The sequence below is a fragment of the Pseudorca crassidens genome, chromosome 12 (assembly GCF_039906515.1).
Source record: "Pseudorca crassidens isolate mPseCra1 chromosome 12, mPseCra1.hap1, whole genome shotgun sequence".
Classification (NCBI taxonomy): Eukaryota; Metazoa; Chordata; class Mammalia; order Artiodactyla; family Delphinidae; genus Pseudorca; species Pseudorca crassidens.
The window spans coordinates 63,883,943-63,905,222 of NC_090307.1; the positions used below are offsets into that span (position 1 = coordinate 63,883,943).

The 21,280-nt window shown below is 40.0% G+C and overlaps 1 protein-coding gene across 33 annotated transcripts in view; it reads left to right on the forward strand.

The window, feature by feature from the left end:
* The window catches only part of PRELID3A (PRELI domain containing 3A), a 111,775-nt gene that overhangs the window by 45,802 nt on the left and 44,693 nt on the right, over positions 1 to 21,280 (forward strand). For 2 of the 33 annotated variants that reach the window (XM_067699782.1, XM_067699776.1), the window contains exon 6: positions 5 to 19,632. The exons of the other annotated variants lie outside the window; for them this stretch is intronic. In XM_067699782.1, coding sequence (XP_067555883.1) covers positions 5 to 96 — 92 coding nt within the window. In that variant the 3' untranslated portion in view covers positions 97 to 19,632. Of the gene's footprint in view, positions 1 to 4; positions 19,633 to 21,280 lie in introns of those variants that run through there. 33 annotated transcript variants of the gene reach the window in all.

Sequence of the window (21,280 nt, forward strand, 5' to 3'; positions counted from 1 at the left end):
TCAGATGCCTCACCAAAAAAACCATCAAAAAGCAGGAAAAGGAAGAGAAGAAGGAAGAAGCAAGTCTGGAGTGCGGTCCTGGCTGGGTTGGGATAGGCGGGAGCTGCTGGGCCACAGCCTCCGCCAGCCTTGTCGGTCATGATCACACAGGGCAGGAGGCCCAGCTGGTGGTGGCGCCCGTGGAGCGAGGCCCGGGGAGCAGACCTGCTGGGAGGAGGCCGGGCCGCCGCTCTGCCCACTCCATGCTGAGCCACGCACCTGCTCTGCCACCCGCGTCGGGTTTGCTCAGACGGCTGTGGGGCCTTATCTGTCCTTCCTCAGCTCCAGCTCTCCTGCCGACTCTCGGGGTCTCACTAAAGAGCTTGTCTCTTTTCAGAGGACACCCCATTTCCCTCACTCGCCCTTGATCTACAGTCCCACTGCCGGTCTCTTCACACACATCTGGCCACCAGTTGTCACCTCAGAGGCAGTTGACGTGTGTCCGTGTCTTACCCCTGTCACGGATCTGCACACGCTAGAGTCGGGGCAACACAGGGACAGTTAGAATTGGTGGGGATAGCCGCATGCTCTGCCCTTGGGCTGCAACTAGACTGTCCCGCCATCCGGGGCCCCCGGCCGGACCGCAGCCTGTACTGCTCCTCACCACGCAGGCACCCACAGCCACTGTCAGGAGGTCGCAGCAAAAGGGCTGTGATTTCAAGCTCTCAGCTGTCCTGTTAGCATCAAGGTGCCTCCCACTGGGAGTTCTAATTTTCTCATTTTCAAAAGTAAAATGTAGTATCTCTTTTAGTGTGTTTCAAATTATAAAAACTTTAGAGAAGCTCTCCGTAAAGGATGGGTAGAACTATATTCTACTGTGGTTTTTTTAGGTACTGCTTTTTCTTTGATAATAGTACTTCCAATCCAAAATGAAATGAAATTCATTTTTATTTTTATGAGAATATTTTATGCACATAGCGTAAGGTGAAATAGAGTTAAAAGTTTTATGACAAAAACAATCCCTCTTACCTCTTCTGCAAAGCACTCTTCTACCCTTCTGAGGGGACTGTTGACTCTTTTGATAGTTTTGGCATTTACTGTTAGATTTCTAAATAAATAAGCATATTCTGCTATTTCTTGATTCAACAATTTTAGACTTTATCTGCTGACTTCCTGCCATGGTAGATGGTTATTTTCTCTCTTAAATCTTCTTCCCCTCTCCCATTTCTCCAATGTAGCTATATTGTAACTTATTGTTAAAAGCACATTGGTTCCATAATTAAAACATACATAACTATGTATAACATAGTAACCTAACCTAACCTAACATACATAACCAAGTGAAAAAGTGTACTGTAATTACATTTTCTTTCTTTTAAAAAAAATATATTTATTTATTTATTTTGGCTGCGCCGGGTCTTATTTGTGGCATGTGGGATCTTCACTGCGGCACGCAGGATCTTTAGTTGTGGCATGAGGACTTCTTAGTTGCGGCATGTGGGATCCAGTTCCCTGACCAGGGATTGAACCTGGGCCCCCTGCATCGGGAGCACGGACTCTTACCCACTGGACCACCAGGGAAGTTCCTACATTTTCTTTCTTACGTAGCTTTTTTCTCCTTGAAGGTAGTAACTGTCTTATCCTCTTCATCTGTTTAATCTTATTTTTAGAAGTCTCTGGCTGAGTCCCCCACACTCTTCACCTCTTCACCTGCTCTCTGCAGCACCTTGTGACATCCTTTTCCAAGGTCAGACCCTGTAGGTAGCACACCCCTTTCTCATTTCTCTGGTGCTGTACTTCCTGGAGGCCAGTCTTGCTCTCTCTGACCAGCAGCTGTGTGGCTGTCATCCCTCCTGGCCATTTCCTCGGCCTGTCTCCCCTCCTGGAGCCCTTGTCTCCTGGCCTCCCTGCCTTCCTCTCTCTGTTTCTTACCACAGGATGGGGAAGGACACGCCATAGTAGCTTCCAAGATTTGGCACATCTGAAAATGTGCCTTCTGTTCCCACTCTTCACTCAAAGCTTGGTTGGACATACAGCTGTAGATAAAAATACTTTCAGAATTTGGAAGGCACTGCTCCATCGTTTTCCACTCCAATTCCTGAGCCTCTGTATGTGGCTTTTTTTTTCTCTCTGAAAGCTTTCAGGATCTCTTTGTCTCTGATGTGAAATTTCATACAGCTAAGCCTTGCTTGAAGTGATCTTTTTTAAAGCTCTCTGTGCTGCACTATGTGTGTTAAATTCCTGGTTTTGATGCTGCACTACAATTATGTAAAACGTTACTGAGGGACGTTGGCTGTTCCTGTACTACCTTTGCAGCTTCCAGTAAGTCTACATTAATTTCAAAATTAAAGGTTAAAAAAATACATAAATAGTGACTTCATGGAAAATGGTAGAGGTGGGTGCTCCCACTTCTGAAACAAATCAATGAACAGTCCTCCCATTGAAACAGTCAATATACTGGCAAGAAAAAATATGACAGAATCAACTTTTGTAGAACTCTGGATTCTAGTCAAATACCTAAACCAACAAGTGGGGCGCAGAATGAATCTTGATTAACCCACCCTGCAGATTTTGGACTTCGCAGCCTCCAAAAGTAGAGCAGCCAATTCCTTAAAATAAATCCCTGTGTGTATGTGTGTGTGTGTGTGTGTGTGTGTGTGTATGTATGTGTATACACACACACACACACACACACACATTCTATTGGTTCTGTTTCTCTGGAGAACCCTGACTAATACACTATTGAAGCTAAAACTGGTATCAATTCAAACTAGATTTTTATGAATTTAAGATGAAATTATAATTACCAGAATACACAGTAAGAAAATAACTAAAAACTATATAAAAAATAAAACAAAGGGGGAATCAAAATGTTATACTAGAAGAAAATCAAACATAATAGGAAGCAGTGAAGAAAGAATTCAGGAACAAAAGTTGTGAAATTTATAGAAAACAAATAGCAAAATGTAAGAAGTTAGTACATCTTTAACATTTACTTTAAAGGTAACTGGATTAAGTTTACCAATTAAAAGACAGAGATTGGCAGAATGGATGAAAAAACATGATCCTACTATATATCCTGCCTATAAAAGACTGACTTTAAAGCCAAAGAGATAAATAGGTTAAATGTGAAAGGATGGAAAAAGATATTCCATGAAAATGGTAACTAAAAGAGAGCTGAGCTGGGTGGCCACACTAATATCAGAAAAAATGGACTTTAAGGCAAAAATTGTTACAAAAGGCAAAGAAAGATATATATATACCACACTACAGAACCCCCAAATATATGCAGCAAACATTAGCAGAAGAGAGAAATAGACAATTCTATGATAGAGACTTCAATAGTCCACTTTCAATAATGGATAGAATGTCCATTATTGGATAGACAGAAGATCAGTAAATAAATGGAGGATTTGAAGTACACTGTAAACCAACTTGACCTAACATATAGAACACTTCACTCAATAACAGCAGAATACACATTCTTCTCAAGAGCACATGGAATATTCTCCAGGATAGACCATATGTTAGGCCAAAAACCAAGTGTCAGTAAATTTAAGAAGACTGAAATCATAGAAAGTATCTTTTGTGATCATAATGAAGTTAGAAATGAAGTTAGAAATCAATAGCTTAAGGAAAACTGGAAAATTCACAAATGTGGAATTTAAAAAATGTACATCTAACAACAAGTGAGTCAAAGAAGAAATTATAAGTGAAATCATAAAATGGGATGAATGAAAATGAAAACAACATATTAAAACTTATGCAGTGAGAGCAGTGCTCAGATGGAAATTCATAGTTACAAACACATACGTTAAAAAAAGAGGAAAGCTGTCAAATCATTAACCTGACTTTAAGGACATAGAAAGTGAAGAAGAAGCTAAATCCATGGCTTGCAGAAGGAAAGAAATGATAAAGATTAGAGAGGAGATGAAATAGAAACTAGGAAAATATAGAATTATTGAAACCAAACGTTGTTTTGAGAAGATTAACAAAATTGACAAACCTTTAGTTAGACTGACCAAGAACAAAAGAGGATTCAAAATAAAAAAATCAGAATTGAAAGTGGGGGCATGACTACAGACCTTACAGAAGTAAAAGGATATAAGAAAATACAGGCATACCTCATTTTATTGCATTTCACTTTACTGCACTTTGCAGATACTGCATTTTATTTTTACAAATTGAAGGTTTATGGCACCTCTGCCTCAAGCAAGTCTGTTGGCACCATTTTTCCAATAGCATTTGCTCACATCATGTCTCTGTGTCATGGTTTGGTAATTCTTGAAATATTTCAAACTTTTTCATTATATTTGTTACGGGGATCTGTTATCAGTGATCTTTGATGTCACTACTACAACATGCTGAAGGCTCAGATAATTAGCATTTTTTAGCAATAAAGTATTTTTAAATTAAAGTATGTATATATATTTTTAGATATAATGGTATTGCATACTTAATATACTACAGTATAGTATAAAATTAACTTTATATACACTGGGAAACCAAAAATTTCTTGTGACTCGCTTTATTGTGATATTCGCTTTATTTTCATGGTCTAGAATTGAACCTGCCATATCTCCAAGTTATGCCTGTACTATGAACGATTATACCAGAACAAATAAGATAACCTAAGTGAGATGGACAAATTTCTAGAAACACACAACTTACCGAAACTGATTCAGGAAGAAACAGAAAATCTCAACAGGCCTGTAACACGTAGAGATTGAATCAGTAATTAAAAGCCTCCCAACAAAGAAAAGTCCAAACATTAAAGAAGAATTAACAATCCTTCACAAACTTTTCCAAAAAAACAGAGGAGGGAATACATCCTAACATTCTGAGAGACCGGTATTAGCCTGATACTAAAATTAGGCAAAGACACCCCCAGAAAATAAAACTACATACTGATATCCTTTAAGAATATTGATGCAAAAATCCTTAACAAAATACTTGTAAGCTGAGTAGGAAACAGAGAATAGGAAAATAATAGAATTATTAAACCAGAGTTGTTTTGTTGAAAAGATTAACAAAATTGACAAACCTTCCAACTTTTCCACTAGTTTTTGTCTTGGCAAACTGTATTCTAGATTTCTAAATCTTTCCTGTTCATTATGGCATCCTGTCCTTGCTTCCCTCCTGTCTATAGAGATGAGTGTGAAGGGAGCTTTCCTCTGTGTCTGTCTGTGTTGGGGGCTTTACTCTGACACAGTCAGCGCGAAGCATTGCCCTCTACACTGGGTGACTCTTTTTTGCAGTGAACCTCTTGTTCCGTGACCTCTAGGTAACTCTGTATAATCTCATAGAGGTAATGGTCTAAACTTGTCATGTAGGGAGTTCTGTTCTAGAGGGAGACATGAATATTTGTCATTTTGGAAACCATGGTTTTAAAAAATATATGTATATACATACATTTTTATTGCAGTATAGTTGATTTACAGTATTTTATATAAGTTTCAGGTGTACTACATAGTGATTCACAATTTTTAATGGTTATATTCCATTTATAGTTATTATAAAATATTGAGTATATTCCCTATGCTGTACCATATATCCTTATTGCTTCTCTATTTTATACGTAGTAGATTGTTCCTCTTAATCCCCCACCCCTATCGCGCCCCTTCCCTCTCCCCACTGGTAACCTCTAGTTTTCTGTATCTGTGAGTCTGTGCAAACCACATTTTTGAAGTGGAGATAAAAGTGCCAGAAAGGGTGGATTCTTGTGAGTCTTCTACAATGGCTATGGTGTGCAGAAATTCCCTGCCTAGTTTTGGAGGAAGATTGCATTTTTAGGGCAAGGACAGTTGTAAATGTCAGTTATTTGGACTCTTTAATTTTCTGGTAGACTGAAGTTGGGTAAAAATAAGCACATGCATGTGCTGGGTTTTTATTCTCCTATGTTTTCCATTATCAATACATTTTTTTCTTGGGGGGTGTTAGTCATTAAGAAAGCAGTAGTGATTATCTTCAAAATTTGTTTAGTGCAAAAGTGTTTGGCTTTGTAACTTTCAGTTTGGTCTGGAAGTGGATTCAATATTTATTTGTATTTGGAATTCACCATTAGTACAGTAGCAAATGTTGTCTGACAGAATACACGAAGCTGTGTGGATGGCCGTGTGAAACTTAACCTTGATTTCTAATTTGAGAAATACTCTCTGCTAGTGTTTCTTAATGAGTATCTGTCAACACTGCTGTTGCACTGACCTTCAGAAGGTACCCCCAGCACCCAGGGGCAGCCCCTCTCCTGAGATGACCTAGGCAGGAGGCTGGAGAAGGTGAGTGCAGTGGGACCTGACCGAGGCCTTCTTCCCCGGGAGGATCCTCACTGCTATTCTCTCAGCCGGGTCACAAGGCCTTGGAGTGGGTTATCGGCTGCGTGAACTCAGAGCTGGAGGGGCTGGCAGCCCCCGCCTGCGCCAGGGCTTGAAGCACCACTGGCACCTGGCCTTGTGGTTCCCTGCACCCAGGACAGGAGACACAGAGTCCGGGCAGCAAGTTGACAGCCGGGGCTGTACACACACGCTCTACATGTGTGTCTGAGGGAACATTCGTGGTTACTGCATGCGTGCCTGGGGACACTGAGGAGAAGGACTCTGGAAAGGGGCTGAATTTGCTACATTCGGGCCTGTCGTTCACCTTTACCTTTCTTTTTTTGGTGGAAAGATTTTTTGTTTAAGAAGTTAAACTTTTGATATCCCTTTCCTAGAAACCAAAGTATCAGGGTGAAAAAGGAATGGCTTTCTCACACTCTGTAACCTCCCATATTCAAATGGAAAGTTCTTGTGGGTGCTGATCCACAGGTTTGCTGGGTGGATATTTGCCTCGGATTCTCAGGAAGGATGACCTGTCAGAGGGCGGGAGCAGGTTTTAAACGTGAGAGCCTGAGGTTGGCCTTGGAGCTTGTTAACATGACACATTACAGGCCGTCAGCCCCGGGGCTCCTGCCAGGTCCAGCTGTGACTGCTCAGACCAGGCCTGGCGCTCCGTGCCCCAGGAGCCCTGTGCTCCGTCAGGGGCTGGGCGTGGCCTCTGCCCAACCTCCGCCGACCTGCCCGTACTCAAGTCTCGTGTTCTACAAACATCACTTAATTTGTCAGACTTCATTATCTCCCACTGACCACAGACCTTAGATTTAATTACGGACATGTGTTTTTAATTATATATATACAGTAACATAAAGAAAGCATCCTTATTTCATTTTAGTTTCTGAACATGAAATGGGATACATTTTTATGTTTAACCAAACCAACCAGTTTAGTGTTTTAGAGAAATGTGTATCAGGAGGAGGTATTTATTTTGACAATGTATTACTTGTGTAAGGTTTATTTTTTTGCCAAAAGCATAGAAAGAAATCCAGAATTCTGCTGCCTTTCCTCAGTTTCCTGTGTTACATCCCTGTTATTGTGGCCTTGAAGTCTGGTAGGAATAAAGTTGAAATGCACTAGTTACTGTGTCAAATATGCAGATAAACCAGAAGTTACTGGGCTGATGTTCAAGAGAAACCGAGAGTATTTTCCGGAAGCTGGGCCCCAGGCCATCCCGTGGTCTGTGTAGGCGCCAGCCTCCTGGTCGGGCGGCCCTGCCTCGCTGTTACTGTAGAAGCAGTGCCAGGGGCTCTGGGATCAGAGGCTTCTCTTCTTGTAGGAAAAGCAATGGTGCTGAATATCCTTTGAAGAGTCTTCTGCCCATTTGGCATTAGAACCAACCGTTGCAAGTGTCTCTGATTTGAGCCAGTGCCTTTTGGCTTCGTAAGAGTGGGTAACTGCGCCAGCATTTCTGTCCTCATGTTAAGTAACGGGGTGCTTTGATGTAGGAGTTACCTGCCGGGTGTCTGTTACAAGTTCCATTTTCTTCCAGAGTAGTCTTCCCTAGCGGACCTCCACTTACGGCTAGGCCTTAGTGAATGCCCATATATTAAGAACAGATTTTCACAGGTTCTGTTACAACTTCAGTATCCAAAGGAGAGGCAGGGTTGTTCTGGTGACTCTGGCGGCTAGGGAGAGAGCACTTTGCCAGCCCACTGTGGGGCTAAAGGCGTGCGGGAGTGAACCGGGCAGACCACGTGACCTCTGAGCTTTGTTCCTGTCTGTAAAGTGTGGACACTGGGACCTACCTCAAAGTATCCAACCAGAAAGTGAGGTGAAGGCCTCATGGCTCCCGGTCCACAGCGCTGTTTCTGCCTGTGCTGGCCTGTCGCTGGGCTGCAGAGTCCCTTGAGGGGACCACTGGTGGGGCTGGAATTGGGAACACTGGGCTTCACTGATGGAACATACTTTTTTTTTTAACAATGGTATGTTTTGTTTTTTAAAAAAACTTTTATAATCACTAGTAAGAGTTAACTATCAACAGTGAAAGAGGCAGGCAGTAAGAAATGAATGGACACTGACTCAGTAGTGAATTGGATTTCTGGCCTTGACTTCTCATCACGTTCTATGCTTGTGTTTTCAGCTGTTATAGGACAGTTTGCTTAGGGCAGGAGTTGGCAAACCACAGCCCATGAGGTGGGAATGGTTTTTGTATCTTTAAGGGTTGTAAATAAACCCCTCCACTCAGGAGCGTACGTAACAGAGACCTAAGAGGCCCACGAAGGCTGAAATATTTACCGTCTGGCCTTTTACAGAAAAAGTTTCTGTAAAGCCAACCTCTTTCTTAGAAATTCCACCGTATCTTTCAATCAACATAAATAAAACTAAATTTGGTCTCTTCCACCAAACTGCTTTCCTCTCCCTGCTTTCTAATCAGTGCTCCTTCCATTTCCCAAGTACAAAACCTGAGGAATTTGAGACGATGGACATTTAGGTTGCATCCATGTCTAGGCCATTGTAAATAGTGCTGCAGTGAACATTGGGGTGCATGTATCTTTTCGAATTATGACTTTCTCCGGATATATGCCCAGGAGTGGGATCGTTGGATCATATGGTAACTCTGTTTTTAGTTTAAGGAAGCTCCATACTGTTCTCCATATTGGTTGTAACAACTCACATTCCCCACAACAGTGTACAAGGGTTCCCTTTCTCCACACCCTCTCTAGCATTTACTGTTTGTAGACTTTTTGATGATGGCCATTCTGACAAAAGTGATACCTCATTGTAGTTTTGATTTGCATTCCTCTAATAATTAGTGATGTTGATGTCTTTTTATGTGTTTTTTGGCCATTTCTTTGTCTTCTTTGGAGAAATATCTATTTAGATCTTCTGCCCATTTGTGATCGGGTTGTTTGGTTTCTTTTTTTTTTTTTTTTGATATAGAGCTGCATGAGCTGTTTGTATATTTTGGAGATTAATACTTTGTTGGTCACTTTGTTGGCAAATGGGGTTGGCAACACCATTCTGTGGGTTGTCTTTTCATTTTGTTTATGCTGTGCAAAAGCTTTCAAGTTTAATTAGGTCCCATTTGTTTATTTTTGTTTTTATTTTCATTACTTCTACAAGGTGGATCAAAGAAGACATTGCTGCAATTTATGTCAAAGAGTGTTCTGCCTATGTTTTCCTCTAGGAGTTTTATAATGTCCAGACTTACATTTAGGTCTTTGATCCATTCTGAGTTTATTTTTGTGTATGGTGTTAGAGAGTGTTCTAATTTCATTCTTTTACATGTAGCCGTTCAGTTTTCCCAGCACCATTTATTGAAGAGACTGTCTTTTCTCCACTGTATGTTCTTGCCTCCTCTGTCATAGATAAATTGACCATAGGTGCATAGGTTTATTTTTGGGCTTTCTATCCTGTTCCATTGATCTATCTTTCTGTTTTTGCACCAGTACCATACTGTTTTGATGACTGTAGCTTTGTAGTATAGTCTGAAGTCAGGGAGCCTGATTCCTCCAGCTCCATTTTTCTTTCTCAGGATTGCTTTGGCTATTCGGGGTCTTTCGTGTTTCCATACAAATTTAAAAATTTTTTATTCTAGTTCTGCGAAAAATGCCTTTGGTAATTTTTTTTCTGGCTGTGCCCGACGGCATGTGGGATCTTAGTTCCCTGACAAGGGATAAAATCTGTGCCCCCTGCATTGGAAGTGTGGAGCCTTAACCACTGGACTACCAGGGAAGTCCGCCATTGGTAATTTGATAGGGATTGCTCTGAATCTGTAGATTGCTTTGGGTAGTATAGTCATTTTGACAATATTGATTCTTCCAATCAAGAACATGGTATATCTTTCCATCTATTTGTGTGATCTTCAATTTCTTTCATCAGCATCTTATAGTTTTCAGAGTAAAGGTCTTTTGTCTTCTCAGGTATGTTTACTCCTACATATATATATATATATATATATTTTTTTTTTTTTTTTAAGATCTATTATTTATTTTTATTTTTGGCTGCATTGGGTCTTCGTTGTGGCATGCGGGATCTTTCATTGTGGCACGCGGGCTCTTCATTGTGGTGCACGGGGTTCTCTCTAGTTGTGGCATGTGGGTTTTCTCTTCTCTAGTTGTGGTGCGCAGGCTCCAGAACGTGTGGGCTCTGTAGTTTGCGGCATGCAGGCTCTAGTTGAGGTGCGCAAGCTCAGTAGTTGTGGCATGTGGGCTTAGTTGCCCTGCGGCATGTGGGATCCAATTTTCCCGACCAGGGATGGAACCCAAGTCCCCTGCACTGTAAGGCGGATTCTTTACCACTGGACCACCAGGGAAGTCCCTATTGCTATTTTATTCTTTTTGACGTGATGGTAAATGGGATTGTTTCCTTAATTTCTCTTTCTGATCTTTTGCTGTTAGTATGTAGGAATGCAAGAGATTTCTGTGTATTAATTTTGTATCCTGCAACTTTACTGAATTCACTGATGAGCTCTAGTAGTTTTCTGGTAGCATCTTTAGGATTTTCTAAGTATAGTATCATGTCATCTGCAAACAGTGACAGTTTTACTTCTTTTCCCGTTTGGATCCCTTTTATTTCTTTTTCTTCTCTGACTGCCGTGGCTAGGACTTCCACTAGTATATTGAATAAAAGTCACGACAGTGGACAGCCTTGTCTTATTCCTGATCTTGGAGGGAATGCTTTCAGCTTTTCACTGTTGAGAATGATGTTAGCTCTGGGTTTGTTGTAAATGGCGTTTATTATGTTGAGGTAAGTTCCCTCTATGCCCACTCTCACTGGAATCAAAACCAAGGTCTAGGCATTGGCCCAGATGATTCTGATTCAGGTGTCATCAGACCACACTTTGGGGCATATTGGGTCCCCTCCCTCCTCTGAACCCACCTTGAAATCTACTTCCATGAAGGTGTTCTTGACTGACACCAGCTCACAGCTTACTACAAATACCTAGACATTTATATTGCTTTGGATTTTTTCGAACTATTTACACATGTATTTGACCAGGAGCCAAGATGAGATGTTTACTTTGCACGCACAGCCCTGGGCATTCACTGGGTGCTTGGTGACATGAGGACTGGATTCAGAATCATAGCCCTTGGTGGGAAAAGCAGGTGGAAACACAGCAGGGTCGTGAGCACAGCATCGGAAGTGGTGACCTCAGGTGTGATGCTGGGCTAGTGGTTTGACCTTGGGCAAATGACCACCTTGCTATTCCTGTTTTTCAGATGTAAAAGAGGGTATGCATAGCACCTGCTTACAGTTGAGTATCGGAGTTGTGGCTGAGGGTGCTTTGCACAGCACCTGATACAGAAAAGTGCTTGAAACCAAGCAAGACCCTGCAGGACCTCTGTGGTGACAGACCCCACCCTCCCATGTCCCCTGCCTCTTGTTTGTAGAAAAGCTTTAGCCTCCTAGGCCTTCCCCAATTTCCAAAGAGCAAATTTAATCAGGGTAGTGAGAAAATGCAGAAACAAATGAAAACAGTCAAGCAAGTCAAAGTAATGATAATTTAGCCATTAAATGAACTCAAGGACCTTTAGTTCCTCCGCAAGGGCTATAAGTAATATCCTGAACTATATCCTGAGTTGTTTTGCAGATACTAAATCCTCACCAGGTGGAGAAGTTAACTGCATGTTGACCGCAAGCACATAGACCCCTAGAGCGGTTAGAATCAGAAGGTTGATGATGTTAACTGCTGAAATACCACCCTGTTACCTCATCACCCACCGAATCAGACAAATGTCCACAGGCTGATATGGCACCCATGACCCTCTCCCTCACCTTGCCTTTAAAAACCCTTGCCTGAAGGACATCAGGGAGTTTGGGTCTTTTGGTCACAAGCTACCCATTCTCCTTGCTTAGCCCCATGCTGGGTGCCTTGCAATAAATGCTGTACTTTCCTTCACCACAACCCAGTGTCAGTAGGTTGGCTTTGCTGCATGTTGGGCGAGCAAACCCAAGTTTGGCTGGAAAACAATTTTGGTGACCCAGGTGGGCCTTCCATCCCAAGTGGGCATCTTGCCAATGGCACACTGGCCCCTGGCCATTGGCAGTTCATGGATCCTGTCCAGCAGCTGCCTGAGCACTTTTTTCTAAGGCGCAGTCCCAAGTGCTTGCACTGACTGGACATTCCTGGCCCATGGCAGTTTTGATTCCATGGTGATGGAAACAAGGCTCTGGTCCTGATCTGGTTTGGTCTGTGAGACCTCTCTGGTAAGTGGCAGAACTTCCTATGTGACTACACCATGGTATTCTTCCCTACTGGGTTGCCTTGCTTGGAATTTTCCTTTTGGCGGGGGCTGTGTGGAGGGGAGACGTAAAACTTGGTCATCTGGTTTTAAGTGGAGTGCCACTTTAATTGGATTTCCCCTTCTGGGTCGAGGAGTCCCTCAGCCATCCAGCACTGCCTGAGTGGTAATTGGAAAACTCCCTGTTAGACCAAGGCTGATCTGCACCCCTGTCTGGAATTCCAGATAAGAAACTTTCCATTCTCATGCTAGGGAACTACAACCCTGAAAGGCCACCAGCCAACACTCTGCCGGGTTCTGATGTGTTTCTGGAAATATCCACAAAATGAGAAAAAAGGGGGGGGGGAATCGGAGCTCTATTCCATCTCATAGTCCCCTGGGATGTAATTTGCAAAACTGGGAGAGCTTTAGTTATGCTCCTACAAAGAGATAGAAAGAAAATGATTTTTCCAACACTGTGTGGCCACAATATTCTTTAGACTTGAGAAAAATTCCAAAACTGGTTCTTTTTTTACTCAGAGAAAACTGGCTTGATAAAATATTTTTTCAAAATTCTGACCCTGAGAGAACAAAAGTATTCCTAGGAGAAAGCTTTAAGTTATAACTCTTATCATGTCCTTGGAATGCAAACACAGTCCACAATGCCTGAGACTACAGCCTTGGGTTAATCAGTAGAACCTGAAACTGAAAGGAAAAAAGGGAAAAGAGGCTTAAAATTCAAGTGAGTAAACTTACTCCAACTGTTATTTATAAACTAATGAGTTTTATAATGTCTGATTCATGACTAAGTTTTAAAATAAAGCTATGAGATCTCTGATTCTGTCTTCATGTAAAAATGAATCTATGAATGAGCTCTATTTAATTTGCTTAAAGGAAATTAAGTGCTTATATAAATTCTCAGAAATACAACAGAAACTCTCATGTGATCTGGGGAATATTCAATATTAAATTAATATCTGGCATTAAAGTTACAGTTTGTTGGTTTAATTAATACAGAAATGTCTTTAGAGTCATCAATATTAAATATAATACTTTTATCATACCTAGATTTAATAGAAGCCAAATAAGTTCATATTATATCTGCTGTAAAATTTGTCAGCAAAAAAATTAACTTGGTATGATGATAAGCTCTGAAATAGAGATAAATGGGATAGAAGCTTTTAGGTGAACTCTTTAGGAATAATTACGCTTTCATTTCTCCAGAGGTTGGTAACTTGAAATTTTAGAATTTTACTAAATTAAGGTAAATTATGAGAATTCATTGAATGTCTAGATCATTTTTAATTAAGATAAAATACTGGAATATTGATTGCTAGGCAAGTCTAAGTTTGCCTATCTTCTTATGAGAGAAAAGCTAAAAACGTATGTTTATTAGACAAACGTCTTGGACCATGTTAAAAGAAAGAAATTATGCTATGAGAAAATGTATGTTTTTAAAGGTTATGGAATGTTTTCATTAAATGTGCCAGTGAGGAAATGCTGATGTAAGAAACAGTTCACAATTGCTTGCTTCTTGGTTTTTGCTAGAGAATAAGGTTTTTAAAACTTAAAAATTACAATATATATGCAATTAAACTACTAAAGATAGTAAGGGAAGCTTTACAATATGTAAAGAAAGTAGTATATATGTTGTCAATGAGAGAAGGTATAAAGAATGGAAATATTTTGTTAAGTGAAAAAAAGAGTAATTTTATCCTAGAGCTGGTTGTTTCTGGATGAGAAAGAAAATAAGGGACAAACTAATATGGATACAGAAAGTGATAGAATGTTTGTGGAAAAGGAACCTTAAGGAAAGAGTTTTGTTCATGGTCCACATTGGCTAAGATTAGATTCAATTTAATTAAGTAAATAAATTTTGTTACTAAAAGTAGGCTGGTACAAACTGGAGTTTGATTTTCTCTGTTAAGAGAATAAAGTATTCCTGCAATATTGAGCTGCTTTTGATGACATATTGTAAGCTTCATAGGTTTTTCTTTCTCTGGCTAACTTTGGGATGTTTCAAAGGGCCCGTAAAGCATCTCAGTGAGAAATATTAAACTAATTAGAATTATTTGGTATATTAAATTACATGAGAAGCATTCGCAAATGAGTGGTGATGAACATTCTTAGGTTATACTGTATGGATAAATGTCATTAGTGTAAGTGTTCTAGAAATTATATGAAGTTCCTAAAATTTGAATATGTCCTGATATTCTGTTATCAGTCAATTTTAGCTATTATCTTAAAATGCTGTATATCAACTTGGTTAAGTTTGTCCAATTGCATTTTTTTTTTTAATTTATTTATTTTATTTATTTTTGGCTGGGTTGGGTGTTCGTTGCTGCACGCAGGCTTTCTCTAGTTGTGGAGAGCAGGGGCTACTCTTCGTTGCGGTGTGTGGGCTTCTCATTGCTGTGGCTTCTCTTGTTGTGGAACACAGGCCCCAGGCACGCAGGCTTCAGTAGTTGCAGCACGTGGTCTCAGTAGTTGTGGCTCACGGGCTCCAGAGCACAGGCTCGGCAGTTGTGGCACACAGGCTTAGCTGTTCCGTGGCATGTGGGATCTTCCCAGACCAGGGCTCGAACCCGGGTCCCCTGCATTGGCAGGCAGATTCTCAACCACTGCGCCACCAGGGAAGCCCTCCAATTGCATTTTAATCAGATCTTTCCCTGTGCCTTTTTAAGTCTTTTTTCATCCATGGAGAGTTATTGTTTCACTCTGATGCTTTTGCAAAAATGCTTCATCTTCAAGACGATTCATAGAAAGCACTTTTGGACAAGTACAGGTTTCTGATAACTTTTAGATCATATAGCTGAACTCAGTAAGAAATTAAAGAATTATAATAGAAACCCAAATGACCTCATAAAACTGTTTACCAAATGTTTGTCTCCCTATCAAAATGGAAAGAAAATTCTCTAGTAAAGTTGTCACAGAGTATAACTAATCATGACATGTATCACTACTTGTTTTAAGTCTGTTGTTAGAAGCACATGTACAATGTTTATGAGACAATTCAGTATAATTGATAAAATGTATAGCCTATAAAATGCTTCCCCATTAATCTAGCTCTGAGCTTGTTTACTGTCAGTTTTCCCCCAATGTGGACAACTAGGCAAATGTGTGTACACACAAAAGTAGGCCTTGCACTGAAGGACAGGATAACCAGGGTAGGCAACTACCACCCTGGCATCGAGGGAAAAATATTTTGATCATCAATGCTTTCTATAGATTTGCAATCAAAAGGGGAAAATGATGGAGGAAATTCTCACATATTGAGGTAGGGGGATGTCATTCTGGCGTACACATGATTTAACTTGAATTTTAGGCTAATCAAAACAGTCTGTTTATGGCCTATTAAACATAAATCATACATCCGCTTTAACCATTAAATGAAATAATGCATTTAAAAAAATAGAATAACCATGGTTCAGGCATCCAAATGGAGCTGGGTGTCTGTTGTGGACGTGGTTTCAGATGTGTTCCTGTATTATCCCTTAAATTTTCTGAATTGTATCAGAATCAAGGATACCACCAGCTGTTCTCAAAACATTATCTGCTAGCAGCTTCCACCTTATGGTCATAAGGTCTCCTCTTGTAACTGTGAAACCTTTCTCTTACTTGAGGAATAGTAATGGCAAATGAGACAATTCAAGACGTAGCCTCCCAGCAGAAGGCACTACATTCTTTAACAAGAATAATACGAGAAAATAAAATAGCTTTAAATTTTGTTTTAGCAAAAAAGGAGATATATGTGTAATGGCCAGTAGCTCCTGCTATGTATATATTAACACCCCGGAAAAAGTGAAACCCAAATAAATAGAATCATTCTGAAGGTTACTTGGTTACAGAATGTATGTAAAGAGGAATGACCCACTTCAAAACTTATGTTTTCTGATTGCTATCTGGAATAGGAAGACTCTTTCAGGGACTACTACCAGGGTGTGCATTTTGGTCATTATCATCACTGTAATATGAGTACTAATTTTCAAATATTTGTTCAGGTGCTATGACAAAGGAATCAGGGACTTCCCTGGTGGTCTAGTGGTTAAGACTCCCATGTTTCCACTGCAGGGGGGTACAGGTTCAATCCCTGGTCGGGGAATTAAGATCCTGCGTGCTATGCTGTGCGGTGAAAAAAAAAAAAGACAAAGCAATCAGAGAGGTAATATTTTTCATAATACAAAATATTGATGCTAAGCTTGAGACTTGAGAATTCTTTAAAATTAAAGTCAATGAAAGATCTGACAGCCAATATAGTGGAGTAGAAAGACCCTGAGCTCACCTCCTCTGACGAGCACGCCAAAATCACAACTATCTGCAGAACAACCATTGACGAAAAAGACTGGAACCTACCAGAAAAGGTCTTCTAAAACAACCCCAACAAGCCAGGAGAGGCATACACATGATATAATCAAAATTCCATACCCCTCCCTTGGGTGGGCAACACACACCTGGAAAATAATTATATTGCAGAGGTTCTCCTACAGCAATGAGAGTTCTGAGCCCCACGTCAGGCTCCCCAGTCTGGAGGTCCAGCACCAGCAAGATGAGCCCCCAGAGCATTTGGCTTTGAAGGCCAGCAGGGCTTAACTGGAGGAGACCCACAGGACTGGGGAAATAAGAGACTTCACTCTTAAAGGGTGCACACAAAACCTCATGCATACTGGGACCCAGGGTGAAAGCAGTAATTTGATAGGAGCCTGGGCCAGACCTACCTGCAAGTCTTGAAGAGTCTCCTGGAAAGGTGGGGGGTGGCTGCAGCTCACCCTGGAGACAGACACTGGGGGCAGACATAGTGGGGAACTTTCAGCTGTGTGAACACTACTGAGGCTGGTGGCTGACATCTTGGATCATTAGTGCCAAGACCTGGCCCCACCAAACAGCCTGCAGGTGCCAGTGCTGGGACACCTACCAAAGGCCACTTCTCCAAGGTCAAGAAATGTAACCAACCTACCACATACCTAAAAATACAAATAGCAACTTAGACAAAATGATGCAGCAGAAGATTATGTTCCAGACGAAGGAAAAAGATAAAACCCCAGAAGAAGAACTAAGTGAAGTGGAGATAGGTAATCTACCCGAGAAAGAGTTCAGAGTAGAGATGATCAAAAGAACTCTGGAGGGGAATGGATGCACAGAGCGAGAAGTTAGAAGTTTTTCACAAAGAATTAGAAAACAGAACAACCAGAGATGAAGAATACAGTAACTGAAATGAAAAATACACGAGAAGGAATCAATAGTAGACTAAATGATTCAGAAGAACGTATCAATGAGCTAGAAGACAGAGTAGCAGAAATCACTGCCACTGAACACAAAAAAGTAAAAATGAAAAGAAATGGGGAAAATTTGAGACCTCTGGGACAATATCAAGTGCACTAGTAGGGGTCCCAGAAGGAGAAGAGAGGGAGAAAGGGCCTGAGAAAATACATGAAAAGATAATAGCTGAAAACCTCCCTAACCTGGGAAAGGAAAGAGTTACCCAAGATCAGGAAAGAGGAACACACCAAGACACACGGTAGTCAAAATGACAAAATTTATAAAAGATAGAATATGAAAAGCAGCAAATAACACACAAAGCAGCTCCCATAAGGCTATCAGCTGACTTTTCAGCAGAAACTCTGCAGGCCAGAAGGGACTGGCACAATATATTTAAAGTGATAAAAGGGAAAAACCTACAACCAAGAATACTCTACCCAGCAAGGCTCTCATTCATATTTGATGGAGAAATCAAAAATTTTACAGACAAGCAAAAGCTAAAAGAATTCAGCACCGCCACACCAGTTTTACAACAAATGTTAAAGGAAGTTCTCTAGGTGAAAAATAAAAGGCCACAGCTAGAAACAAGTAAGTTGCAGAATGAAAAAGCTCACCAGTAAAGACAAACATACAGTAAAGGTAGGAAATCATCCACACACAAAGCTAGAAGGGAGGTTAAAAGACAAAAGTAGTAAAATTATCCATATCCACAATAAGCAGTTAAGGGATAACAAAAACAATTAGATGTAAAATATGATATCAAAAACAGTAATTGTGAGGGGAGGAGAGTACAAATGCAGGGTATTTAAAATGCATTGGAAATTAAGAGATCAGCAACTTAAGATAATCATGTACATATAAATACTGCTATACCAAAACCTCATGGTAACCACAAGCCAAAAATCTGTAATAGATAAGCACACAGAAAAAGGAATCCAGACATAATACTAAAGATAGTCATCAAATCACAACAGAACAAAGGAAAGAAAGAGGGGAAAAAAAGACCTACAAAAACAAATCCAAAATAATTAATGGGCCTTCCTGGTGGTCCAGTGGTTAAGACTATGTGCTTCTACCTCAGGGGACGTGGGTTCAATCCCTGGCCGAGGAACTAAGATCCCACATGCTGCACAAACAAAAACAAACAAACAAAAACAATGGCAGTAAGAACATATGTACTGATAACTACATTGAATGTAAATGGACTAAATCCTCCAACCAAGAGACACAGACTGGCTAAATGGATACAAAAACAAGACCCATATATATGCTACCTACAAGAGACTCACTTCAGATCTAGAAATTCATACAGACTGAAAATGAGGGGATGGAAAAAGGTGTTCCACGCAAATGGAAATCAAAAGAAAGCGAGAGTAACAATACTTACATCAGACAAAATAGGCTTTAAATTGAAGACTGTTACAAGAGACAAAGAGGGATGCTACATAAGAAAATATAACAATTGTAAACATATAGGCAACCAAAATAGGAGCACCTCAATATATAAGGCAAATATTAACAGACATAAAAGGAGAAAGTGTCAGTAACACAATAGTAGTGGGGGACCATAATACCCCACTTACATCAACGGCCAACTCATCCAGACAGAAAATCAATAAGAAAACACAGGCCTTAAATAACACATTAGACCAACTTGACTTGATTGATATTGATAGAGCATTCCATCCAAAAGCAGCAGAATACACATTTTTTCCAACTGCACATGGAACATTCTCCAGGATAGATCACATGCTAGGTCACAAAACAAGCCTTGGTATATTTAAGATAATTGAAATCACACAAGCATCTTTTCCAACCACAACACTATGAGACTAGAAATGAACTACAAAAAAAAAAACACAAAACCTGCAAGAAACCCAAACAGGTGGAAGCTAAACAACATGCCACTAAACAACCAGTGGCTCACTGAAGAAATCAAAGAGGAAGTTAAAAAATACCCAGAGACAAATGAAAATGAAAACACAGTGACCCAAAAACCTATAGGACACAGCAAAAGCAGTTCTAAGAAGGAAGGTTATAAAGATACAAGCTTACCTCAGGAAACAAGTAAAGTCTCAAACAGCCTAATTTTACACCTAAAGCAACTAGAGAAAGAAGAACAAACAAAACCCAAAGTTAGTAAAAGGAAAGAAATCATAAAGATCAGAGCAGAAATAAATGAAATAGAGACTAAAACAAAAAAACAACAGAAAAGATCAATGAAACCAAAAGCTGGTTCTTTGAAAAGATAAATAAAATTGATAAACCTTTAACCAGACTCATCAAGAAAAAGGGCCCAAATTAATAAAACCACAAATGAAAAAGAAGTTACAACCAATACCATAGAAATACAAAGGATCATAAGAGACTACTACAAGCAACTATATGCCAATAAAATGGACAACCTAGAAGAAATGGACAAATTCTTAGAAAGGTACAATCTCCCAAGACTGAACAAGGAAGAATTAGAATATGAACAGACCAATTACCAATACTAAAATTGAATAAGTAATTTAAAAACTCCCCCAAAAGTCCAGGACCACATGGCTTCTTCACAGGTGAATTAGGGAAGAGTTAACACCCATCCTTCTGAAACTATTCAGAAAAATTGCAGAGGAAGGAACACTTCCAAACTCATTCTGTGAGGCCACAATCACCCTGATGCCAAAACCAGACAAAGATATCACACTCAAAAAAAGAAAATTACAGGCCATTATCACTGATGAACATAGATGTAAAACTCAACAAAATACTAGTGAACTGACTCCAACAATACATTAAAAGGATCATACACCATGGTCAAGTGGGATTTATCCCAGGGATGCAAGTATTTCTCAACGTCCATGAATCAACCAATGCAATACAACATATTAACAAACTGAAGAATAAAAAACATTTGATCATCTCAGTAGATGCAGAAAAAGCTTTTGATAAAATTCAACATCCACTTATAAACTCTTCAGAAAGTGGGCATAGAGAGAACAAACCTCAACATAATAAACGCCATATATGACAAACTCATACACAACAGCTAATATCATACTTAACAGTGAAAAGCTAAAACCATTCCCTATAAGATAAGGAACAAGACAAGGATGACCACACTTGCCACTTTTATTCAACATAGTTTTGGAAGTCCTAGCCATGGCAATCAGAGAAGAAAATGAAATAAAAGGGATCCAAACTGGAAGGGAAGAGGTAAAACTGTCACTGTTTGCAGATGACATACTATACATAGAAAATCCTAAAGATGCCACCTGAAAACTAGAGCTCATCAATGAATGTGGTAAAGTTGCAGGGTACAAAATTAATACACAGAAATCTGTTGCATTTCTATAGATTAACAATGAACTATCAGAAAGAGAAATTAAGGAAACAATCCTATGTACCATTGCATCAAAAAGAATAAAATACTTAGGTATAAACCTACCTAAGGAGGCAAAAGACTGTACTCTGAAAACTATAGGACACTGATGAAAGAAATTGAAGACCACACAGATGGAAAGATTTGGT